The sequence below is a fragment of the Crocodylus siamensis genome, chromosome 9 (genome assembly GCF_052110815.1).
Source record: "Crocodylus siamensis isolate JL-2025a chromosome 9, ASM5211081v1, whole genome shotgun sequence".
NCBI lineage: Eukaryota > Metazoa > Chordata > Crocodylia > Crocodylidae > Crocodylus > Crocodylus siamensis.
This window is the reverse complement of record NC_143403.1, coordinates 1,590,078-1,613,262: the sequence shown is the minus strand read 5'-3', so window position 1 is coordinate 1,613,262 and position 23,185 is coordinate 1,590,078. Positions and strand designations below refer to the sequence as shown.

The 23,185-nt window shown below is 51.8% G+C and overlaps 3 protein-coding genes across 4 annotated transcripts; 1 reads left to right on the top strand and 2 right to left on the bottom strand.

The window, feature by feature from the left end:
* The first annotated feature begins 53 nt into the window (after window positions 1-53).
* NIP7 (nucleolar pre-rRNA processing protein NIP7) lies at window positions 54-1,988 on the top strand. Its single transcript, XM_090064029.1, has 5 exons — window positions 54-203; window positions 331-417; window positions 518-656; window positions 1,322-1,462; window positions 1,546-1,988. The coding sequence occupies exons 1-5, from the start codon at window positions 148-150 to the stop codon at window positions 1,660-1,662; spliced, it is 540 nt and encodes a 179-aa protein (XP_089920155.1). The 5' UTR covers window positions 54-147; the 3' UTR covers window positions 1,663-1,988.
* A 318-nt stretch (window positions 1,989-2,306) lies between these two features.
* TMED6 (transmembrane p24 trafficking protein 6) lies at window positions 2,307-7,442 on the bottom strand. The gene is made up of 4 exons (XM_090064028.1): window positions 5,899-7,442; window positions 3,790-3,913; window positions 3,389-3,540; window positions 2,307-2,889 (listed from the first exon to the last, which is right to left on the bottom strand). The coding sequence occupies exons 1-4, from the start codon at window positions 6,112-6,114 to the stop codon at window positions 2,665-2,667; spliced, it is 717 nt and encodes a 238-aa protein (XP_089920154.1). The 5' UTR covers window positions 6,115-7,442; the 3' UTR covers window positions 2,307-2,664.
* A 205-nt stretch (window positions 7,443-7,647) lies between these two features.
* On the bottom strand, window positions 7,648-21,438 carry TERF2 (telomeric repeat binding factor 2). 2 transcript variants are annotated; one of them, XR_016444350.1, is made up of 11 exons: window positions 21,219-21,438; window positions 20,870-20,965; window positions 17,351-17,481; window positions 16,259-16,345; window positions 14,635-14,781; window positions 12,942-13,429; window positions 12,082-12,468; window positions 10,042-10,127; window positions 9,703-9,789; window positions 9,227-9,279; window positions 8,405-8,477 (listed from the first exon to the last, which is right to left on the bottom strand). XR_016444350.1 is itself a non-coding variant. In XM_090064023.1 (10 exons), the coding sequence occupies exons 1-10, from the start codon at window positions 21,430-21,432 to the stop codon at window positions 8,319-8,321; spliced, it is 1,848 nt and encodes a 615-aa protein (XP_089920149.1). In that variant the 5' UTR covers window positions 21,433-21,436; the 3' UTR covers window positions 7,648-8,318. The 2 variants fall into 2 exon arrangements, 1 of the variants encoding a protein (XP_089920149.1); XM_090064023.1 differs by lacking the exon at window positions 9,703-9,789 and having other exon boundaries at window positions 7,648-8,477; window positions 21,219-21,436.
* Window positions 21,439-23,185: the final 1,747 nt, after the last annotated feature.

Genomic DNA, 23,185 nt, shown 5'->3' with positions numbered 1-23,185 from the left:
CGGACGCTCTAGCCAGGCGGCTCTATGGCACTTCCTGTGTCTAGAGGAAGGGGCGGAGCGGGTTTCCTGCCCGGACTTTACTGCTCCGGGCTCATTTCCGGTTCCGGGAGGCTGCTTCCGCCTCCCCGCACGCGGGTGCCGGGAGCGATGCGGCCGCTCACGGAGGAGGAGACGCGGGTCATGTTCGAGAAGCTGGCGCGATAGTGAGCGGGGCCGGGCCGGGCCGGGCCGGGCCGGGGTGGTGCGGGGGAAGAAGGGCGCTCACGCGGGAGGACGGGGCGGGTGGGGCCCCGGACCTGCCGCGCTCATGGCGCGTCCCACCCCCCGCAGCATCGGCGAGAACATGCAGCTGCTGGTGGACCGGCCCGACGGCGCCTACTGCTTCCGCCTGCACAAAGACCGCGTCTACTACGTCAGGTGGGTGCCCCGTCTCCTTCCCTACGGCCTCGGGGGGGCCCGGGGGCCGCAGCCCCCTTTGGCGAGTCGGGGTAAGGCAGCTGCGGGCGCTCTCTCGTAGCGAGCGGCTGCTGAAGCTGGCGATGAGCGTCCCCGGCGACCGCCTGGTGTCGCTGGGCACCTGCTTCGGGAAGTTCACCAAGAGCAGCAAGTTCCGGCTGCACATCACCGCCCTCGACTACCTCGCTCCCTACGCCAAGGTGCGACCCCGCGGCTTCGCGTGGGGGGGGGGGGGGTCGCGCCGCTCTCCTGAAACAAACGCGCTGCTTCCCTGTAGAAGAGGCCGCGCACAGACCAGCCCCGCGATGGCTGCCGGGAATCCTCGGGCCCGTCTCTATGATCGCGGCGGCTGCTCTGGGCTGTAGAACCTAAAAGATACTCGGGGCGCGGGCAGTGAATTTAATGTGTTTATACGGGGCCTGGCATCATGGATGGACGGACGGCGGCTCCTTCCCCCCCAGCTACGTTCTTCTACAGCGCTCTGGTCGGAGGCATCTGCCTTCTGGTGCCCTCTGCCTGGAGGCCCCGCTTGGCCCCTGTTCAGCATATCGTGGCTGTGCCGTTCTCCTGACACCAGTCTCCAACCTGACAGCCTACACCAAGACAGGGAGAAATGATTTACAGGCTTTCTCTGATGACCTGGGTGTCCTAGGGACCCTGCCCGAGTCCTGCTGACTGCTCGCTGAAAGCCGAAACCGCCTTTGCTTTTGCCGTTGTCCGGGGGCAGAGGGGAGAGCATTGCTCATTTCTGCATAGAGAGTTCAGCCCTGCAGAGTCCGATTTTGTGAAGCGTTTTATCCTCGCAAAGGATCCAACAGTAGCTCATGTGGAACTGCTGATGGCTTCTCCTTTGCTTCTTTCGTAGTATAAAGTGTGGGTGAAGCCAGGCGCGGAGCAGTCCTTCCTCTACGGGAACCATGTGCTGAAATCTGGCCTGGGCCGCATCACCGAGAACACGGCTCAGTACCAGGGCGTGGTGGTGTACTCCATGGCAGATGTCCCTCTGGTGAGTGATGCTGCGCCAGGGCTACAGCTGTCTGCCAGGGCCCTCGAAGCAGTGTCTGACTGCAGCTGTTGTTGGTTCTGCAGGGTTTCGGAGTGGCGGCAAAGTCCACCCAGGACTGCAGGAAAGTGGACCCCATGGCGATCGTGGTGTTTCACCAGGCGGATGTCGGGGAGTATGTGCGGCACGAGACGCTGACTTAAGTGGAGTTGGGAGCCCAAAGGCTCCAAAGACTTGGCTGCATTTGGGAAGGACAAATTTGTTGTGCAATCAAGACGAAGCCCTGCAAGCCCCTCCAGGCACCTGGGAGGGCTCCAGCATGGAGCTCCATAAGTAACTGTGACAGGCTCTTGCTGTCCAAGACAGCCATGTCCCACTGGTAGTGACTGTGGTGTGACTGTGGCTAGAGGGAGATTGTAGGCCCAGCATCCTGGGGCTGGGCTAATATAAAATGGGGTTTTCTCTCTAATAAAATCTCCCCCTGACTTGGGCCACAGCATGGTTCAGAGCTCATGGGAACAGGTTATAATTGTGCCTGCTGTAGCCCTGCTGCTATGGCAAATGCCATGGGGCAAACCAGACAAAGGTGCCTCTTTGCACTCTGAGCCCATCAAACCAACTGAGATAACACCTGCTGTCCACCTGCAACCATACCCCATCAGTCTCCAGGGGAAACACCATCCTTTCCCAGCCAGGTGTTGTACTTAATGCTGAAGGAGAGGAACTGAGGCTGCCATGACCACACCCAAAGGCTTCCTACCACAGCAGACACGGGCAGAGAACTGCAGCTGTAGTAAAGGGCTGGGCCCTGGTTTCTGCCCGGTGGTAGCTTCAGACACAACAGAGGCTTGGCTAGTGCCATTTATTGGGTTTGTAATGCGAGGCCATTTCTTTCAGGGACTGCGGTGGTAGAACAGGGTCAAGTAGCCACCCCCAGCACCAAGGGCGTATGTGCGCCATCCTCTCCCTCTCCTCCACCTGGTCCTCAGGGGGAAGGAGAGAAGGCAGCTTTGCTGGAGAGGTGCAGGGAGGACTCCCAGATGGCCAGTCACCTGGCTTCACTGCACCACCCTGCCAGAGCAGATCTCCCTCTCCATCCCAGTCCTGGGGGTGGGAAAGAGTCTGGTCGAGGGAGGCAGCAGTGCTGCCCCTGCTCCCTGCGGTCTCCTCGCTGCACTGGGCTGTGGTGGGTACCTGCAGAGGGCTCAGCACCGTGGCTTGCTGGTAGACGGCGCGTTGAAGAGCCGCTTCAGGAAATAGAGCTGCAGAGCACCTGAGAGAAGGATGACGCAGCTCTGCGCCGCTGACCACCGTGTCACGTAGTAGGAGTTGGCCTCGAGCAGGAAGTAGTCGGCCCCCTTCCTCATCCGCGCCATGTTGTAGAAGCGCCATATGTGGAAAATGTAGCCCTGCAGTTTGCGGGTGCTCATCTGCAGCAAGAGCAGGGGCCCTGAGCAGGTGAGGAAAACTTTTCCTCTCCCCTGCAGGTGGGCCCTGAACCTTGCTGGCTTGAGCCCCCAGCATGTGGGATATGGCTGTCCTAACGGGCAGCAGGATGCTGCACTCAACAGCCCCTCGGTCTGACCCTGTGTGGCACATGCTGTGCTTTTGAAAGTAAGTGAGGGAAGCTCCTGAGCCTTCCCCTGGGGCTGTAGGCACTGACCCACTGGCCCTGGGCCTGTGGTGCACCAAGGAGGAGACCTCTGCTCCAGAGGCTGCTTTCGCCTTATTCACCTACTCCCTGGTCCTGGTCTACTGGGGCCAGCTGCCTACACCCATTCCCACCTCCCCCACTTTGGCATGCATTCCTGGGTGGAGTAAGTAGTTTCTAAGCCTTCCCAGCTGCCTGTTAGACCATGGGGCCTGTTCCTGTGCCTGTCTGGACCGTGCTATGGATTTCGAGTGGGTCGTAAACAACACTTCCATTACCTCAATTGCCTCCAGTGTGTCATTGAGCTCCTTCCTCTCCATTTCAGGCTGGTTCTCAGTGTCAAAACCTTCATATAACACCCCGAAGTCGAGATAAACCTGCACAAACCCAAAGCGGTTGTGGCGATTGCTCAGGCAAAGCTGGTAAAAGCCTGTGGACAAAAGGGGAGTTGAGCTTCAGAGGACCGTTAGCAGATGCTGCACTGCTCAGAAGTTACCCAAATCCTCCACTCAAATACTTCCCACCTCTGGAGGAGTGAGAGACAGTCTGAGCGCTCAGAAACCCCGGGACAGCCTGCTGGATGCTGTAGTCCTGCGCTCAGCACTGGAAGTGACGGCTGAGCTTTCAGGGAACAGCAGGTCCTGCTGGAACTCGGACAGTCCGGGGGGGAGGACAATACCTGTCTCCTTGGTCAAGAAGTTGATCTGTCCTCGCACGTCCTGGGCAGTGCCTACACGGAAGCCATTGGGGTCACTCGCTGTGACCAGGACGTGTCTGTCAGCCATTCCCGACGCCCACTGCACCTGAAACCAAGGCAGGGAGAGCAGGGAACATCAGGTGCTGCTCGGCACCCTGCAAAGGATCTGCCCCACAGAAGCTGGCCTGGGAACTCCCAGCTAACAGCACTGCCAGGCCATCTGCGTGGAGGTGGGTTTGCTCTGCTCTCAGCCACAAACCTCGTGGCTGCTCAGCAGTAGTACCTGCTGCCCCTTTGTACCCACTTCCCTCAACTGGGCAGGAGCGGATGGTCCCTAAGCCTGCTGGGTAGGCTGTGCAGAGGTGAGACCACAGCGCAGGAAAGGCCCTGGCACCACTGCCACCTGCCTGCTGTGCGGCCCTGCTAGGACAGCCCATCCAGCATGTGCGTGGAGGTCTGGCCGAGGCTCATTCTCTCCAAACAGGCATGCAATTTGCTCCTGTCTCTGCAAATCTGGCACCTTTTCCAGGTGCAGGGACAGCCATCCTTGGACGCACACCAGGGACAAGAGGGAAGCAGAGACCCTGCCCCCATGAACTACGGGCAAGCTCCGCTGGCTGAACCCCTCCCTGCCAGCTGTTGCACTTCACACGGCTCCAAAGCACCCCGTGCCACTGCAGATAAGGGACGCTGAGGCCTATAAATAGAGTTATCAACCGCCCCTTTAAGTGCCAGGCACAAATGCCCACAACCTCCAAGAAGCAGGAGCTGGGACCATGATAAGGAGTGAAGGGTTCAGCCTCGCACCTGGAACAGAAGCAAGCAAGCGACCTCCAGGATCCTGCTGTGGGGGGGTCGGAGGGCCTCCTGGCTTCCAGCTGACCGTGCTGGATGGAGACGCCTGCAGTGACGGTACCTCAGCACCACAGGCAGCCACAGACTTACCCCTGCGCTGCTGTCGCTCCCTGCCCAGGCTACACGTGGCACTCGGGCCCTGATTCTGAGATGCTGAGCTCCTGCAGTTTCCCTGACTTCTACTGGGGCTTTGGAGCCAGGCCCTTAGCCTGAGTGTCTCAGTCCTATGCCCATTAGGGTAGCGCTGACTGACCACCTAGCATGGGCTGTGAAGGGCTCATGCCCGCACATTTTGGAGGAGACATTTAAGCCTCATCCCTGGAGGCAGCTGGTTTGCCAGGATGCCAGATGGGATGGACTGCGGTCGGAGCCCATCATGCTGCCGTTCCCTCACTACGCGCTCTGCTCAGTCCTGGTCCCCATCTCCTGCACAGCAGAAGGGGATCAGGGAGGTGATGGCAGTTCTGAGGACTGGCCCAGGAAGAGAGAGGAAACAGCCCTTTCCTTGAGAGGGATGAAAACAGAAGGATACAAAATAGTACTTTTCCAACTAAGTTGGCCTCAGATATCACATCTACTCAAAGAACCTTGCCTACAAATAGTAAGGAGCTTGGAGAACAGCAAACTGGGTGGCTCTTATTCAGCCTCTCAAACACTGAACTTCAGAGGCAGGAAACTTCTAACCGAAAGAAGCAATGCTGATTTTTTTAAAAACCATTTTTTAAGATTAATGGGATTGATTAAATTATTGAGCCTGGCCTGCAATTAGCCTGTTAAGAGGCGGATTATAAACCAGCGAACTCATGCTGCTCTGACAACTGCAAAGGCAAAGGGGCTCCTGCTGGGTTTGGACCTGGGAGCTTCCAGGTACAAAGCAAACACATATTAGACCACAAAAGTTCCCCTGCACGGATTTACATGGTACGCAACTGCTCTGCCCTGAGCCAGCTGGGACAGAGCTTAGTAGGATTCAAGGAGGGTTGGATGAGCACCCAATGCTAGGCTTGGAGGGGTGGTTTCCTCCCCAGTCACTCCGATTCTCAGATTAAGCCAGCCACAGGTCAGTTAGGGCTAGGGGAAGATGTTTTCCCTGAGCCAGTGCCCCCACCTCTCCCTGGACCAGCTGGCAGTCACCATGCCAGCCCCTTGGGCCCAGAATAGCTATTCCCACTCAGACCCAGGAGGCAAACCAGGCAGCCCCTCCCATCTGCCAAAACCTGCAGCACCAGCGCTCACCTCATAACTGAAGTAGAAGTGGCCGCTCTGATGTGCGAACTGCCAGAAGCACTCGGTGCCCGCTCCAGGGATGACGACGGCAAAGTCGTAGCGATCGGCCCCGCGGAAGAGAGGCTGATCACTGGCCTCACTCAGAGGCTCCGTCTTGCGGCTTCTGGCAGGGCCCAGCAGACTGAGCAGCGCCACGGTCAGCACGATGGGTGCCAGCGGGAGCATGCTGCCACCTGAGCCTCGGTCCTTTGGCTGGGGCAGAACAGGCGCCAGAGCCCAGGACCACAGGGTATAATCATTAACCTCACTCCTCCCTGGATTTCTCCAGACAGCCTCTCAAGCTGTCAGCACAGCTGCCTGTATCCAAATGCCAGAGCTCCTGGGACGGGGCAGCTCCTCAAGGTGAGCTCAGAAGCACGGGGCCGGCTGGTACAGCTGGGCGCGTGTTCCCATTAGAGCCTGGCAGGCCACAGCGTCTGTGATGCCCCCGAAGGAGCAGGGAAGAAGCATCCCTGGGCACGTGGTACTTTCTGGGGGACCACAGAGGGCTGGTCTCCTCCTCTGTCCCTAACAACAGAGGAAAGTGCTACTCACATCTAGATAGCACTAGGCAGACCATCGAGGACTCCTCCCAGCGGGGCAGCGCAGCGTGCTTTCCAGCAGGGATTCTGCCAAGCACGAGCTCCAATGGGAGAAGCCCCTGCTCCCTCGGCTGGAATCAAAGAGGCGCTGTAAAGAGAATTAAACACAGTCCTACAGGTAGGAGAAAGGGGGCAGTGACACAGCAGGTGCTTCTGACACTCACCCTGTCCCTGAAACAGCACAGCAGAAAAAAGGGTGCCTGACCCTCTCAACAAGGCAGCAAGGGATGCTTCTGGGGTACCAGGCACTGTCCCCTCCTCTGATCAGCCCTGCTCTCCCCAGCTGGTCCCTGGCTGAACCCCCAACTTCAGCTCCCTTCGTTAGTGCCCCTCAAGTGCTTCCCCCGCTGGCTCTCTGGAGGCTACAGCTGCACCAACCCGCTTCAGGCAGCAAAGGAACCAAGCACTCTGCCTACCCCTAAGTGGAAAGGGCTCAGAGCCAGCAGAGCAGGGAGCCTGGCTGGACAGCACACAGCGATTTGCTTGTGGCAACACAGGTGTTGGCAAGGCTTCACCCTGCACAGGCCAAGAGCTGATGGAGTGTGCCCCAGCTGGTAATGAGGGATCTTTGCCCACAAACTGCTGTTTCCAGTGGTTACAGCCTGCTCTTTCCTCAGCAGCCCTTCCATGCTGCTGCTACCTGCTAGAAGAGGGTTGGCCTCTCTCAGACCCTCTTCACCCCTGCTCAGAGCAGGCTGCAGCCTTCTCAGAGCTCAGACCATGGCTGAGGCCATGCCTGCACTTCTGGCTGGCTCAGAAAGCCAGCATGGGCTGGCACTTTGGCTGCAAAGGGAGCTACACACAGCTGGTGCCAGGTTGCTGACCCCAGGGACATGCCCCAAGCTATTCCACCACTGAGGCAGGACCTTCGCCTGGGGCAAAGGCTGGGAGAGGTACAGCTAAGTATTGCTACAGCGATGCCTCATACACATGGGACCTGACTAGGCCACATGGTGCCTTTCAGAGCCAGAGAGCTACTGAGGCAAACAGATGGGAAGCGGGGAATCGTGCAAGGAAAGAGAGAGCTCAGAGGACAAGGTCATATGAGAGGGGAAAAAAAATGAAGCTTCTACCTTGGAGACTACTAACGTTTAATACTAAGACAAAACATCTACTTTATAAAGCCTCAACCTCCCCTCCCCCCAAACATATTTACACAAGTCGAACAACTGTGTTGATCACCTCGCCAAGACACAGACCTCCTTCACTGACACCAGCTGTTCCCACTCCCTAGCTTGGCTCCCTCTGGGACAGCTGGAGGAACACACAGATCGGACAAGTGATTCTCAGCTGATGCAAGACACTTAAAATATATAAAAATAGCTGCAAGGGGATAGTTGGACCAAAACCTGATCTGAGAAAGCTGCACCCCCTGATGGCCCCCTTGAAACTTGCTCAGGTTCAAGTTCTAATTCACACAGGGCAAAAGTGGCAGTTATCAGATGGGAAAGGAAGCCGGGGCCCTGGCTATTTGCAAAGACATATAAAATGTCACCCTTGTCTCTTCCAAGGCTGCTTCCGTACACACCAGGCTGCACGGCGCCTGTCACCTGATGCAGATCTAGAGTTAACAACTTGCAAGAACTAGAAAGAGAACTTTCCTGAAATCCCCAGTTAGTTTTAGCTTCATCCTGCTGCAGTGCATGACCCTCCTGTGTGCCCACAAGAGCTTTCCACTGTTTCCAACATGCGCTGGGGAAGGGGACTAGGGCCCTTTTTGCTGCAGCAGCTGTTGCTTTGGTCACTTGGAGAAGAAGCGAGTGCATGCTGGCTCTCCGAGTCTCATTCTCAGTCAAGTCCCAGTTTTTTCATGGTTCGCCAGCGATCCTTGATCATCACAGCTGTGCGGTTGCGAAAGGGATATTTTTTACAAATGACTTTCCATCTCCCTTCGCCGTACTTATTCACTCCTTGTTTGATCCACTCGCTTTCCTCCACTGTCCACCTCTGAGGGGAAAAAAGAAAGAGAGCTTTCCACAGCTATGAAGACACGGGTCCCACCAGTCTCAGTACAGCCCCGAGATGATACATTTCCCTTCTTTAAATGCAACCCCACACATAAGCACCTAGCGCGTGATCACTAAGTTCTTGTCATGTGGTTGCAAGGCACCAATACCTCACTAATAGCCCCTGATAAGGGATCCATCGATCACTCCTCAGTGCCTGGAAAACTGGACAGACCACACACCACAAGAGTGTCATGACACAAAATAGGAGCAGGCACTAGCAGTAGCCCAGCGTGGCACCTGCTGGAAGTGCATTTCAGTTGCTAGCTGCATGGTTAGGTAAGCACTGTGCTACATGACAGCGGTGTCCGATTCTCCTCCCCCTCCCCTCTACTGCCTGCAGAGCACATCGGGTACCAGGTATATATGTTATCCAATACTTTCCTGGTTTCTAGGAGGAGTTGCTTAAGGCAGGCCCTGTGAATCCAGAGCCCTGACCCACCTAGCTCACTCAAGGCATGCTCACAGGTTGCATAATGGAAGTCCCTCAGGACATGCTGTACGCTGGCGCAGTGTTTGGGAGTTCTCCACCCACAGCGTGTCAGTTTTAGTGAACTAACTGCAGCTGCAAAGGAAGAAATCTATGGCCAGCACAAAGCACTGCCTCCCCTGCTACTTGCTGCCTTAGCACTCCTGCACTGATATGCAGTGTTGGGAACTTGCTGGTGGGATCAGGAAGCCCTAGATTACCTGTTTCTTGCTTCCGGAGATCGAAGATTTCCGACTGTCCTTCCCAGGTGATGCTGAAAGACAAATCCAAGGACAGCGGCATTTCAATGCCCTGATGTGCTTAAGTCCCATAGTTCCATGAAAGGATGCATGGCTACCCTCATTTATGGCCTGGCTCCCTCACACAAAGCATAACTAAGGAAACCTAGCAATTAAGACAGAAAGGAATTCATTTTTTCAGGCTGCCAATATATGTGTTCAGCTGCACTGAGTCATCTCCGATATGTCTACACCTCACACAGAACATCAGGGGAAATCAGTCCATGCCTATGCGGACTCCAGGCTAATGTGGGTATCCTGCTGTTGGTACCTGTGCAGTACAGGCACTTCCATTTGTAAATGAAGTTAAATGAGGTGCCTGGAGGTCAAAATGCACCTGGGTCCAGTGTTTAGTTGTAACTAATTGCACCTGCTGAAATGAGAATGTACAATCTAACCTTCCCTTCCTTTCAGTGGTTAGCTGCGAGGAGCTGCCATTGGTCTTGGTATCAGAAACAGGAAAGCATATTAGCTTGGCCTCAGGTCTGAAATTATAATGAAGATTCTTGGTTTGCAGATCAGGCTCAGGTAGAGGAGAAACATCAAGACACCTGACCACCTGCCACTGCTCAGACCTGCCCACTTCAGCAGTCCTTCAGCAGCAGCCTTAATCCCACGCCCTCATGCTTGCAGGATTTCTGGCCTTCCAGCTGGTGTCAGCCCCAGAAGGCAGCAGAAAGCTGGGAGCATGCGGCATGGCAGGGGCCAGCACATACACAGCAGAGGTGTAACCTTACCTGCATCCAGGAAGAGCTCATCTTCATCACTCCAGGTGTCCCTTTCTTCTGACCTGTTTGAGACTCTTCGTGTTGCTCTGAGTGACCTGAGAACATAAAAACACCCAGCTGAAGTACAGTGAGTCAGTGGGCTAGGAAGGGCCCAAGACAGAGTTAATCCACACAGTCAGCACATAAAGGTCTGAAGAGCTACTCCCTCTTTACCAAGAGACCACTGATGACAAGAATTCACCCCAGTGGAGCAGGCCCAGGGGCTGGAATAATGACTACAGCTCTGAACACCTGCACTGCTCCACTACACTTATTCCTTGTTCTGGACCTCCTCCTGAGAAGCCCAATTGCAGGCAAAGGGTGCCATGTGGGGTGGGAGCGCAAAGCTACTCAGCGCTGCCAGAAGACCTGCAGCACATCATCTTCTGGGACTAGGACAGACACTGCATCAAGCACTCATGCCACAACTGTGCTGCATGTAGCCTGAAGCAGAAGTGCTCAGCCAGGATCACATGCTTCACAAGGCTCCTCTGAAAGGATCACACCTGGTTCAGATCACTCAGAGACACCTCACTGACTCAAGCTCCTGGTTCTAGCCTATGTAAGCAGATGCCCTGTGCCAAGCTCTCCAGCTACAACCACTTGCATTTAAAACACTTCACAAGCTTCAAGTACTGCAGCATGGAATCTCCTGTGCTCCTCCTTGTTGGCTCCAGTGGATGACGCAACTGCTCATGCAGGGAAATTCACAAAGCAGCAGTGGGGCAGAGGAAACCCTGGGAAAGACATCCTAACAGCCAGTGCCCACCGCTGCCATGTAAAGGGTTACAGAGCAGACACAGCATCCAGGGGTGAGCCCCAGAACCAGGTTTCAGGGTGTGCCAGGCTTCAACGCTGCACCAGCTGCTGGGGGGGAGCTCCAGCCCACTGCACCACAGTTCCCAATGTGTGGCAGGGAATGATCCCTCACCCTAATTCAGGGCAACAGCTAAAGTTGTTATTGGAGAGGAGGTTTAGATTAGACATCCTTAAGAACTACTTCACAGTCAGGGCAGCTAGGATCTGGAACCAACTTCCAAGGGAAGTGGTACTGGCTCCTACCCTGAGGGTCTTTAAGAAGAGGCTTGACGCCTATCTGGCTGGAGTCATTTGAGCCGTTTTTCTTCTGCCCAGACGGGGGGTCGGACTTGAAGATCTACAGTCCCTTCCAACCCAACTTCTATGATTCTATGATTCAGCTGGGATGTGGATACAGAATTCTCTCACCTCTGCTACTACTAACCCAAAATGTAAGCTACAGTAAAAACTCTGGATTCCAGTTAATCAAATGTGCACCATCTGGTGTACTCCCCAGTGTCAGTGTGCTAGGGAGGGGAGCCCCGCACAGGCTCCTTTGCCTTGGGCTGTGGGCCAAAGTGACAAAGAAAAACTCGGCTCATGGCGGTGAAACCGGAAGTCCCTGGAGGTGGTACTTCCAGTTGCGCTTCTGCCGTGTCCCTTGGTTGCTGGTTAATAGAGTTTTGCAGCTAATAAAGTGCCAGTTAACCCAGCTTTCGCTGTATATGTTTATGTTATCTGTCTCCATATTTTGCAGTAGGCAGGGATCTCTGCTGTTTTGTGTTTGCGCTGGTACAAGACAAGGGGGTCAAATATACGGCCCGTGGGCCATATCTAGCAGGACAGAGATGTTTGCTGTAGCCTGTGGGACTCCCGCAGGAACTGAGAACTTGGGAGTGGGGCAAGCAAGACACAGGGCCCGCCCCTGAATTTGGCCTACAAACCCTGTTGGAGATGGCCTTCACTAGCAAGATGAGCAACAGCTGTGGCAACAGTGCCATCTGCCCCACTGCCTCCTCCACCACCAATGCATGCCCTGCTGCTCCTGGATCCACATCTGGCCCATGAAGAGCCCTGCAGTCCAGGTTGAGACCAGGGTGAGTCGGACAGTCCTGGTAATAGGGGCTGCTGTTTGTTTACTGTAACAATATTTGGTGCAAGTCCCCAAAGCACTGAGTGCGAGCAACACACAACACCTGATAAGCTTCATACTTAGAACGTTCAGAAGATCCAGGCTGGACAGGCGGCTTCTCGACAGGAGGCCTGGATGCAGAAGACACCACAGGCTCCTGGGATGAGTCTGGACTCTCAGTGGTGGCACTCTTCTGGCTGTCCTCACGCATAAGCAGTGTGCATATGTTCAACAAGCGTTGGTTCTTTGAGGGGGATCCGGGGGTTTCTGAAGTATCAGAAGCTGGGCTTTCTTCTACCCTTTGTCTCTTAGCTCTGTGGGATACAGGAGACAGTTGCTTGGGGAAAGAAAAGTCTGTTTCATCCAGCTGGCTGAAAGTGGCTTCCGAATCTCGGGAATCCGACAAGGTCTTGAAGGCTTCTCTCAAAACAGAAATCCCAAATGCAGTTACTGTCCCAGGGGGCTGCCTATAAAAGAAACAAAACTAAGCAGGTGTGTCATGGATTTCACCCCACCACTGCCTGTCTGAAATCAAGGCTGTTCCCCACCCCACTCCCCATCACTGCTCTGAATAAGGTGTTGCCAGCACCCACCAAAATAAACTTCTGGGCTGTTCACTATCCTGCCAGTTGCAGTGGGAAGCAGTCTCCCTCCAAGCACTGGCAAGACAGCTTGGTAGAATCAGCCCCTACCATGCAAGCATCCTCAGCTTATACCTTCTGCCACAGAACACCAACTTCCAGGCCACGCATCAAACCCACACCCACCAAACCACATAGGTACTGAAGTCCCAGTGCATTGCGGGGCCCTTTGGGGCAAAGCTTCCTCTTAACCTAGGACTAAACCACTTGGTGAAAAAAACTTGATAGCAGTGGCATTATCACCCAGAGGAGATGCTGTCAAGCTGCACCTGCTGCATTGGCCAAATTTCTCTGCCTACCTCTCAGATTGTCTGGGAGATGCTGCCTGGGGCTCTGATGTGGTTCCTGGGTCTTTGGATGCTTCTGGGGGTTCTGGCATTTCTGCTGTGTCCTCAGAGGCTTCAGAGGGCTCTGGCATTTCTGCTGTCACCTTGGAGGCTTCCAGGGGCTCTAGTGTTTCTGCCGGGTCTTCAGAAATTACTGGGAGCTCTGGAGTGTCTGCCAGGTCCTTTGACTCTTCTGGGGGTTTTGCCTTTTCTGCTGGGTCCTTTGAGGCTTCCATGGACTCTAGCATTTCTTCTGGGTCCTTTGAAGCTACCAGGGACTCTGGCGTTTCTGCTGGGTCCTTTGAGGCTTCTGGGGGCTCTGAAGCTGATGCTGGATTCCTAGAGGCTTCCAGAGGCTCTGAAGTGGATGCTGCATTCCTAGAGTCTTCCAGGGGCTCTGATATGGCTTGGGGGCCCTTAGGTTCATGCACATGTTCTAAATTTAGAGTCTTTTTCACCACCTTGAACAAAGAAGAAAGCGTGCACTCGTTACCAAGAGGACTGTGATCTTACCTCCCCTCCAAAAGCAGGGAATGATATTTTGAACAATTTAATACATAACCCCCACCCACAGCTCCTTGCTGTTCCACAAAGGGCACATATTAGGATCTTGACGCTGGCAGACGTAACACTTAGAACATTCTAAGTGTCTAGATGTACATGTCACTTCAGACCGGTTTAAGCTTCCTGGAATATTTCAAGAGGACACCAGGAAAATCAAGTACTACTTTGAGCTGATTTTCCTTGAACTTGTTCACTGTTATGTGTGGATACAGAGCATTCTGTGTGTAGTCAGTCCTCCAGACAGCCCAAAATGCACCCCTCTGCACCCCTTCTCCCCCTCTACTCTAGGGCAGCATTTCTTAACCTGTGGGTTGCAACCACGGTGGGCTGCAAGAATATATGAAAGCATTGCAAACAAACGGATTCTCCTTTAAAGGAGAAAAACGTGGGAAACTGTGGGTCTTCTCTTGCAGGCTGGCAGTTTCAGCCCCCTCATAACCTACCCAATGTGGGCCTTGGGCCTGGCCTGGTGGTGGAGGGCAGTGGGTCAGGAGTGCGGGGCATTGGGTTAGGATTGGCCATTGATGTTTACATGTGGGTCTTGGCACAAAAAAGGGTTCTAGGAAATTCCCAGGGAAACTCCTGGCACCAACCCAAGGAAGGCAGGATGGTCTGGGTACTCTACCACCCCGCAGTGGTGCTTTGGCAGCAATACAGTCCCTAAAAGGCTAGAGATCGACTTAGAAACCCTAGCAGTGCATGCATGGACTTTTGTCCAGGGACAGCTGCAAACTGGTCCCCAATCAGTCACATTCTTGGAACAGTTCAAATATTATGCCAGCCTTCACTCAAGTCAGAGGAGAATCTTCTGTGGTGCTTGTATGACATTCGGCAATGCATCCCATGGGTTTTGTGAGAGCAGGACCTTGGTTAACACAGCACAAAGAGCTGACCTTTAAATGCTACAGGTTTGCTCCCTTGCTGCCAAAGACAGGGAGCTTTATAATTGCGTTTCACTTCGCAGGACAGGTCAGAACATTATGCTGGCACACAAGGGACAACAATACAAGTGGCAACTCCACTCCCATCTGCGCTTCATGCCACTTGTCCCTGGCAGCTGACAGCAGATGCTAGAAGAGGGGTGGCCAGCACAACCACATACCGTTAGAAGCATAGGCTCTGACTCTTCCATGTAGGTCTCCAAGAACCGGAGCATGCTCTGCTGGAAAAGCTTGTAGGAGAAGTTTCGGATGATTGGATGAGATGCATTCTTCTCACGGATTATGCTGAGCAGCTCTGTCCTCAGTTTCTAGATGAGAGGCGATAGGGGTCTGAACACGTGCAGGGGGCATGGGTGAAAAGATCAAGAGATGGGGGTAGGGGGTGAAGATTTCTTCACTAGACAGTACAAAATTAACTCATTTTTTTTGGTCTAGATCAGGAAAAAGCCAAAGAAGCCCAAGACCTCTGTCAGCCTCTCCAACTACCGTCATCTCCAGTACCAGGAGATGCTGTGGCAGGAGCAGACCTAAAGGGAAAAGAATGCAACATTTTGGGCTGCACCACTCCAACTCCTTGTTGTGAGCCCAGGAACAGCACTGTAGCTGTCAGTGTCCTTCAAGCAGAAAGATAGGATATGCCAGCCAGGGCCACTGGGAAGAGGTATTCCCAACAGCCATCACGTTATCTACATGCTGGATGCACCAAGGTAGTGTAATCCAAAAGGGACCCATTTTCCTGCTAATGTTTATCCTCATCCCCTTCTTTTTTCCCCAAATTACAGGAATTAATGAAATGCAATGCAATTATACAGTGAGTGATTGGAAGTTTTATTCTACCAGGTACAAGCATGTGAGAAGTAAGGATTTTTGTGCATGACATCTTTTATTGGACCAGTGGATGGGTAAACAGTGGAATGCTGGTATGCCAGATGTTGGTGCTGGGAGGTATAGAGGGAAATTCACCAAGGACAAAGGAAGTTCTACCGGTTGAGGAAAACAAGGTAAGCATGTGTGAAGTTTTCAGCTATATCTTACCACTTCCTAGAATTCAGAAGTTGATGAAGTAAGAAATCTTAGGGGATAGAAATGGGGCACCCTAAATGTACTCTGCTAATGCCAGAGATGCTATATTGCACCCATTCAACCAGCAGGAGCCATCACCAATCCCTGGGCTGAGCATTATTTTAAGTATTGATCAGTACTTGTAACAATTTTCCTGTGTGCCCATGGTCACTAATTAAGCCACTGGTATCAGATATATAATTGGTATTCTGTTATAAGATACTAGAGCCTTTTTTAAAGTATCTGTGTAACTGCTATTGGCCTTCTGGTTTAATAAAGGGACTTTAACTGAATTATCACATTTTCTTGCATACAACCTGACCCAGAAAATAAACCGTTTTTGAAAGCCAAATGAAGAAATAAATACCTTTTCTTGTAAGCTGCACCTGAATAGCAGCAGCTAAGCAGCCAAGCCTTTTCACTGTTCTGCTCCCTGTGCAGCAGAAGCTGTTTGTACGGTATTACCCACATGTACTGTACACTCCAATCCTAGCAGCAGGTTTTGAAGAAAAGGTGCATATGTATGCAAGAAAATACAGTAATGACCCAGTCAGTTGAATTCCAACACAGACTTCCGTTGGAGGCAACTATGTGGAGGCAGGTTTTCTTACGTTCAGATCGGGATGTGGTCAGTTCCTGGCCCACTTCAGTAATGGGTTCTAGAAACAAACATTCCCTTTGCCCTATTCCCCACGGTCTCATTCCAGTCACAATCCAATTTACCTGGTTGCTGGGGTCCTTGGCCATGTGTTTTCTTATAATTTTTGATGCTTTATCAAACTCTTTCTTTTTAATGCAAATGATGATAGCCTGCAGAAGGAAAACATGAGTTTTTCTATTGGCGTTCATTCAAGGACATCCCTCAAATCAGCTTCACAAGCATAATCCAAACTAGGCATGACAGCCAGTCACTCACTACCCAAGCAACAGAGAAATACACTCTTTGCGTTAAATTCATGAACAAGCTGCTTACCCAGTGATGTCATACCATGCAACTACCCTGCTACTAAATGGTTATGTTTTTAAGGACTGCAGTACCCAGTTATCCTGGGTACAATGCCATGCCGTTGCTATCCTATATTTTCCTGAACATCCCAGCAGTCTGAAAACCTATCTTTCCTTGTTAGGCCACCTTGGCTTTTTTAATTTTAGAACAAATGGTCTTCTACAGAACCACACCTTACATAACACCCAGATATGACACCAAGCAGCTAATAGCCTCACCCCTATTCCAAAGAGCTCACAAGTGAAGGCAAGCCCTATGTAGAAATTGGTGGGGCGTGGGGAACATGCCAAAGGCATGTGGCTATTTTGAGAAGGCTTCACATGGATCTTGTAGCCCCTGGTTTGTCTGCTGAATATATGCAACAAGCTTTCTAAACATAAGAATCACATTTTAAGTATATAATATACCCAGAAAGTTTCCCCATACTACTGAAAAGTAGACATTGGCTTGTGCAGGGTGGGGGTGTCCAATTAAAAACCAAAGTTTTGTGAGGCATTCTACATTGCCAAAACACTCCAAAAGAAAGAAGGCAATGAAGAGGAATGATGAACCAGTTCCAATATAATGGGAAATGTTTTTAAGTCTTCATGGCAGAGAAATGGTAAAATACAAGGAAACTGTCTATTTTTTCAGGGCATTAGAATCCTCATCAGTATTTTCCTAGAGATGTTCAGCAAGACCAGGGACACAGGCAAAGTGAGAGAACAGACAATGGCCCTCAATGTAAGAGGAGCTGTTTTATATACTTTTTCGATTAAAGTATATAGAATGCTAAAATATTTTAATTTAAAAGGAAAACCTGGCCTTACAGCTTCCTTCACTGTTTTCTTCACAGGTTCCATCTTTGGGTCAGGCACAGGGAATTCTTTCTTGATAAGATCCAGGACACCCATCGCAGATTCAAGAGGAGTGAGTTCTGATTCTCTATCAAAGGTGCAATCTATAACACAAAGGAATAATTCATTCCCACTGGTTTTATAACACCCAAGTACAAATCCTTCGTAGGGTGAAAAAGCAAGCAAATTGGGATCCGTTCAGTTTGGCTGTGTGCATTGCAGAAAACAAAGAACAGCAGACAAAGATCAGGAACAGACAATTTAATGGTCAGAAAGGCTTGACAGGTACACAAGCTCCTCAGAAATATTGTGAATTCTGGATAGTTTGAAAGAGCTTGGAAGAACAAAGACAATGTGGTAAACAAAGCTGTTTACTTCACTCTAAATTGCAGACATCTCAAGAAGAAAACCAGGAATGAATGGAGCAAGCAAATAAATATGCTAGCAGAATGGTGCAGGGTTGTTGGCTGTACCCGTGTTGGTCTAAGGACATAGGCAAGGTTCTTTGGGTAGATGCGGTATCTTTTACTAAACCAACTGAATAGTTAGAACAGTTTTGTCACACTTTCAGCTTCTTTCACTCCTTGGAGATCTCAGAACTACAGCAGAGTCTCCCTATGCCTGAAGAAGGGTATTTGTTGCCCCAAAGCTTTCAGAGAACTTTGTTCCAACTACTTAGTTGGTCTGATAAAAGATGTCACATCGACCCAAAGAACCTTGCCTAGCAGAATGGTGTAAGAGTGAAGTTGTAGCTGCGATGGTCCAGAAATTGGGTGAGAAACAAGGATTTCTTAGGATATCTTTTACTGAACCAACTACACAGTTGGGGTAAAGTTTGATAAGCTTTCCAATGCAAGACATTCTTTGGTAGGTCTCCGATCGCAGGAAGCCAAGTACAGCATAATGAAACACAGTAGAAAGCAAGAGTTGAGAGACAATCTCAAGGACAGCAGACACACAGTTAACAGAAGAAAAGAAGATTACTGGAAGATCAAGGCCCAAAAGAAAAGGAGGCACACTACCACGTTTCTTGTGTGGAAAGAATTCAGGAGTCAGATAAAATATAATGTGCCATAAACATGATAACAATGTTTAGTTCACCTTTTAAAAGCATTAGATTTCCCTGGAGCACAAGGATAGCGTAATCAGAGGGAGCAGTTGTTCTGACTAATGTGCTCCTAATGGTGCATGTATATCTGTGCCCTATATATTTTTTTCTATGACAGGTCATTATGGTGCATAGCTCCTGTTTAGTTTCAGCCACGTAGCTGCCACAAGGGCACTCAGTACATCGAATCAGATAAATCACCTTTTGGGAAAGGTATGCGTAGGTACCATGGATTCTGACTGGGGAGAGGGGCAGCAGCGGTTCCCAATCTGTGGTAGGGGTACCACCAGTGGTATGCAGACAACCTGTCAGTGGTACGTGTTAATAGATTTATTATAATAACTTTATATAACAAAAATGTGCTGGTGACACTTAAGGTTGAACTGAAAAGTTTGCTGGTAGTACTTCAGGTTGTATCATTTTAAATTGGTGGTGCCAATCTGTCCGAGTTTGGGAACCGCTGGGGAGGAGGATGTCGATAGTGGCCACAGAGATGTACTGACAAGTTAAGCATTTCTTCTGAAGGTAAGGTTGTGTTTCATTTGATGTCTGCTGGGTAGTGAAGAGTTTGCTTCTGACAAGTTGCACAGTTTACATTTACAAATATCAAGGAACTACAAAGTTAATTTTTTTTCCAAAGCACCAAAGAAAGATCAAACCTGATCTTTAGGTTTTGCTCATATAAAGCTTCATCCAAAACCAATAAAATTTGCTGCTTTACTTACTTTTTTAAATATGTTAAAAGATTTCTTTTAAACCCATTCAACTTGAGGTGGCTCCACATAACCATTGTATACCTTTTTTTAGCACCACCCAAAAAAGTGGAGGATGAAAACAATGCCCTATAAGGTGCATATGGAAAAAAGCAGAGATAACCATGTCCCAGGGGACAAAAAATAAAGGTAGAAAAGGCTGCATCAGGGATTACAAATCAGATTCATCTTTAAAAGACTTTTTTTTTTCCAAGGTGTAATTTATAGTTTCATAGTTTCTAGGGTCGGAAGGGACCTGAGCAGATCATCTAGTCTGACCCCCTGCCATGGCAGGAAAGAATACTGGGGTCAAATGACCCCAGCAAGATGTTCATCTAACCTCCTCTTAAACACCCCCAGGGTAGGAGCCTGCACCACTTCTCTTGGAAGTTGGTCCCAGATCCTAGCCGCCCTGACTGTGAAGTCGCGCCTCCTGATATCTAGGCTAAATCTCCCCTCTGCCAGCTTGTGACCGTTATTCCTGGTCACTCCTGGCAGTGCTCGGGGGAACAGTGACTCCCCCAATGCCTGTTGATCCCCCCGACTAGTTTATAACAGGCCACAAGATCCCCCCTCAGCCTTCTCTTGTAGAGGCCCAGAACTGGACGCAGTCCTCCAGCTGCGGCCTGACCAGTGCCCCATAGAGGGTGAGGATCACCTCCCTGGACCTGCTCAAGATGCATCTGTGGACGCATGACAAGGTGCGGTTGGCCTTCCTGCCTCCCCACACTGCTGGCCCATGTTCATCTTGGAGTCAATGATGACCCCCAGATCCCTTTCTGCCTCCGTGCTGACAAGAGGGGAGTTCCCTAACCTGTAGGCATGGTGCCGGTTGTTTCTCCCGAGGTGCATCACCTTGCACTTGTCTGTGTTGAAGCCCATCCTATTCTCGTCCGCCCACCCTTGTAACCTGTCTAGGTCTGACTGTAGCCTGTTGCATGCTTCCAATGTGCCCACGTCCCCCCACATCTTGGTGTCATCAGCAAATTTGAACACGGTGCTTTTTACCGGAACATAGGGGAATAACGTTTTTTGAAGACTGATGGTTACCCCCTTTTTAATCCCTTTGGGCAACATCCCCCAGCAGAAAGAAGAACAAGCGGCACTGTGTGTGAAGATACGTTCCTGACTCTAAAAAGTCCTGCGGCTGAAAGAAGTGCAAACTGTTAACCTATTTTCTGGTCTATTCTCTTTGCACGCTGGATGGTGCCTCACAGATCTATACTGTTTCAGGGCCATCTTATGTAGAGTTTAGATGATGGTTGTACAGAATGGTTTGGATAGGGACGATGCTGCCGTGGGCAGGGGGTGGACTGGATGTGACCCTTGCAGCTTCCTTCCAGCCCCACTGCTCTGTGACCAGTTTCAGTTACTGCTCAGCTGCCCTTGGTGGCTCATGCCCTACCTCCAGATCTATGCACCCCCTTTGCTGAAAGAGACCTTTATCAACAGGAAAACCTAAGTTTTTTGAGAAATTCACAGAAAATTCGCAGACCTTTACCCCCTTCCACCTTAATTCCGATTAAAATGAGATCCAAGCAGACCAGCCCGTTTCCACCAGAGCAGAAGGCGGCTGGATAGACCCTCCAGCGTGGTTGCTGGGGGGGGCCGGAGGCGCCCGAGGCTTCCTACCTAAATTCTCGCCCTCCTCGATCCGGGAGAGGAGCTGCATGATCCGGAGCAGGCGGGAGACGGCTGGCTCCTGGGCGAGGGGCCGCACAAGCAGAGCTGATGAGGGAACGGGCAGAAAGCTCAGGTATGGGGCCACTGCAAACTTTCCTGCTGCAGCCAAGGGGTCCCGTGTCCCCCCTCAGGGCTTGTCCTAGTATCATTCTCAGGGCCCCCTCCCCCTAGATCCCCCCCACATCACCCCCAAGGCCCCCTCCCTCACGCGACACCTCAGGGGCCCCAATGTCACCCCTCAGGTCCCCCTACATCAGCCCAACCCCCCCGGCCGCCTCACGACCCCGCCCCCGCGCACCCTGCATGACGTCGCGGAGCTCGCGGAAGTCGCGGGCGCGGCCGGCGCGGTAGGCGCGCATGGCCTGGTGGAAGTAGAACTGCAGCACCCAGCGGTTCACCGCCTCCTCGGGCACAGCCGGCCCCGCTTCCGCCTCCGCCATCGCTGCCCGCCGGCAGCTCGCCCCGCGCCCGCGCTTGCCCGCCATCCCGCCAGGACGTGACGTGTGCCCCATGGCGGAAATGACGACCTACCCCTCACCCCGTCAGGGAAACTGCAGCACCCGGCATGCCCTGCAGCCCCGGGGACTACATTTCCCGTCATGCATCACGGTGCGCCGCGGACCCTCCACCCTGCAATGGCGCCTTCATTAGCGGCATGCCTTGCGGCAAGAGCAACTACAAGTCCCGGCATGCCCTGCGGCGCCCCCGGCATGCACACACGTGGGCGGCTTGAGGCTTCCCGCGAAGCCCTAGGGCGGAGCCGCGGGTGTGGCCGCCCTGGCCTAGGCACTCGCTTCCTGCTGGGAGCCACGTGCTAGGCTGCGGCCTAGCGTCCACGCTCGAGGCAGAAACATGCGGAGCTCAACTGGTGCCTCCAGCACCCTGACGCAGCGTCTTGGATGTGTCCTGCAGCCAAGAGCCTGTCTCTCTCCCTGACTTGGCGGCCTCTCCACTGCCTCGGCGGGGTGGAGCCTGCAAGGAGAAACCCATGTTTTTGTCCTGTAGAGGAGAATCCATTTTTAAAGCTTGTTCACGACCCTTTTATAGATCCCTGCTTTTGGGTGGTGACCTGAGGGGCGAGAAATGCCGAGGTAGATGGTGATGAGCAGCGTCATCGGTGACCCCCTTGCTGCTGTGCTGCCAGGCAGTTGGCTTTAAATTTTGGATGGGGCAGGAATGAACAAGGGGTGTGACTGTGCCCCACAGGGATCTACCCTGATTGCCATCAAAGACATCCCTTCCCAAATCACACTTGATTTCCATTAACTGACTGGAGAAAAGAGAGTGATGTTCTCGAGAGTGAAGGCACCTCTTCGAATGCCAAGCACCACTGGTCCACCAGGCCTCAGGATTTCCTAATTTCACCTTCATGTCACTGTTCCTCTAGTCCCAAGTATTTGGTGAAATTACTTCATCTTGTGCCAGCATCCCTTCTTTTCTTCGGATGTGGTCTTTTAAGCACCCTTGGAAACATGGGCTCGCTTTAAAACAAGAAAGGGACTGATGAAGCCAAGGCAGTAATTGGCCAGAATATTGAAATCTAAATGATTCATGTACATTTTCTGTCTAGGTACAACTCCAACAGCAAGCTGGGTAGTGCCAAAAGGCAGCTTGCCTTCTTATAGGGTTACCCAGCCTGGATACCCTTCTTAAAGGGTTTGCATTAGAAACAAAAGGGGACAGGAAGCTTAATCCTACTATTTTCCTAGGCTATTAACATACTCATCCCCAGTGGATCTAGATGCCCTTTTTGAAAGCTGCCTCGCAGACAAATGTTTCCTGTTGTGCAAAAACCATTCGACACTAAATGACTGCAGCAGAATGAAAGAATTTGAAGTCAGAATCTACAGTCTGTGTCCTTCCTTGCAACTTCCAGCTGAGAAACAATGTCTCCTCTGGCTAATTAACTGCACAGGTAAACTCCAGGAGGCAATGCTCACCCACTTCTCTTCTGCCAGAAAAATAAGTACCACTAGGAGTTCCAGTAGGCTTTCCCTCTCTCATCAGCTGCCCACAGAGGAGGAGGAGGAAAAACACACCAGAAAAATGTATGCGTATGAAATGGAAAACAATAAAACAGGGAGGGGAAGACATGTGATTGGCAAACAAACAAAGGGTAGTAAAAATGATTGTAATCTGCAAGAGAGGGGATGCTGCCTTTTCACCTCTGGGCCGGGTGAGTGATGTGTGGAATGTTTTACCCAGGGAGCTGCTTGAATGGAAGTGAAAAAAAAACAGTGAGACACGACTCGGGATTTTACAATA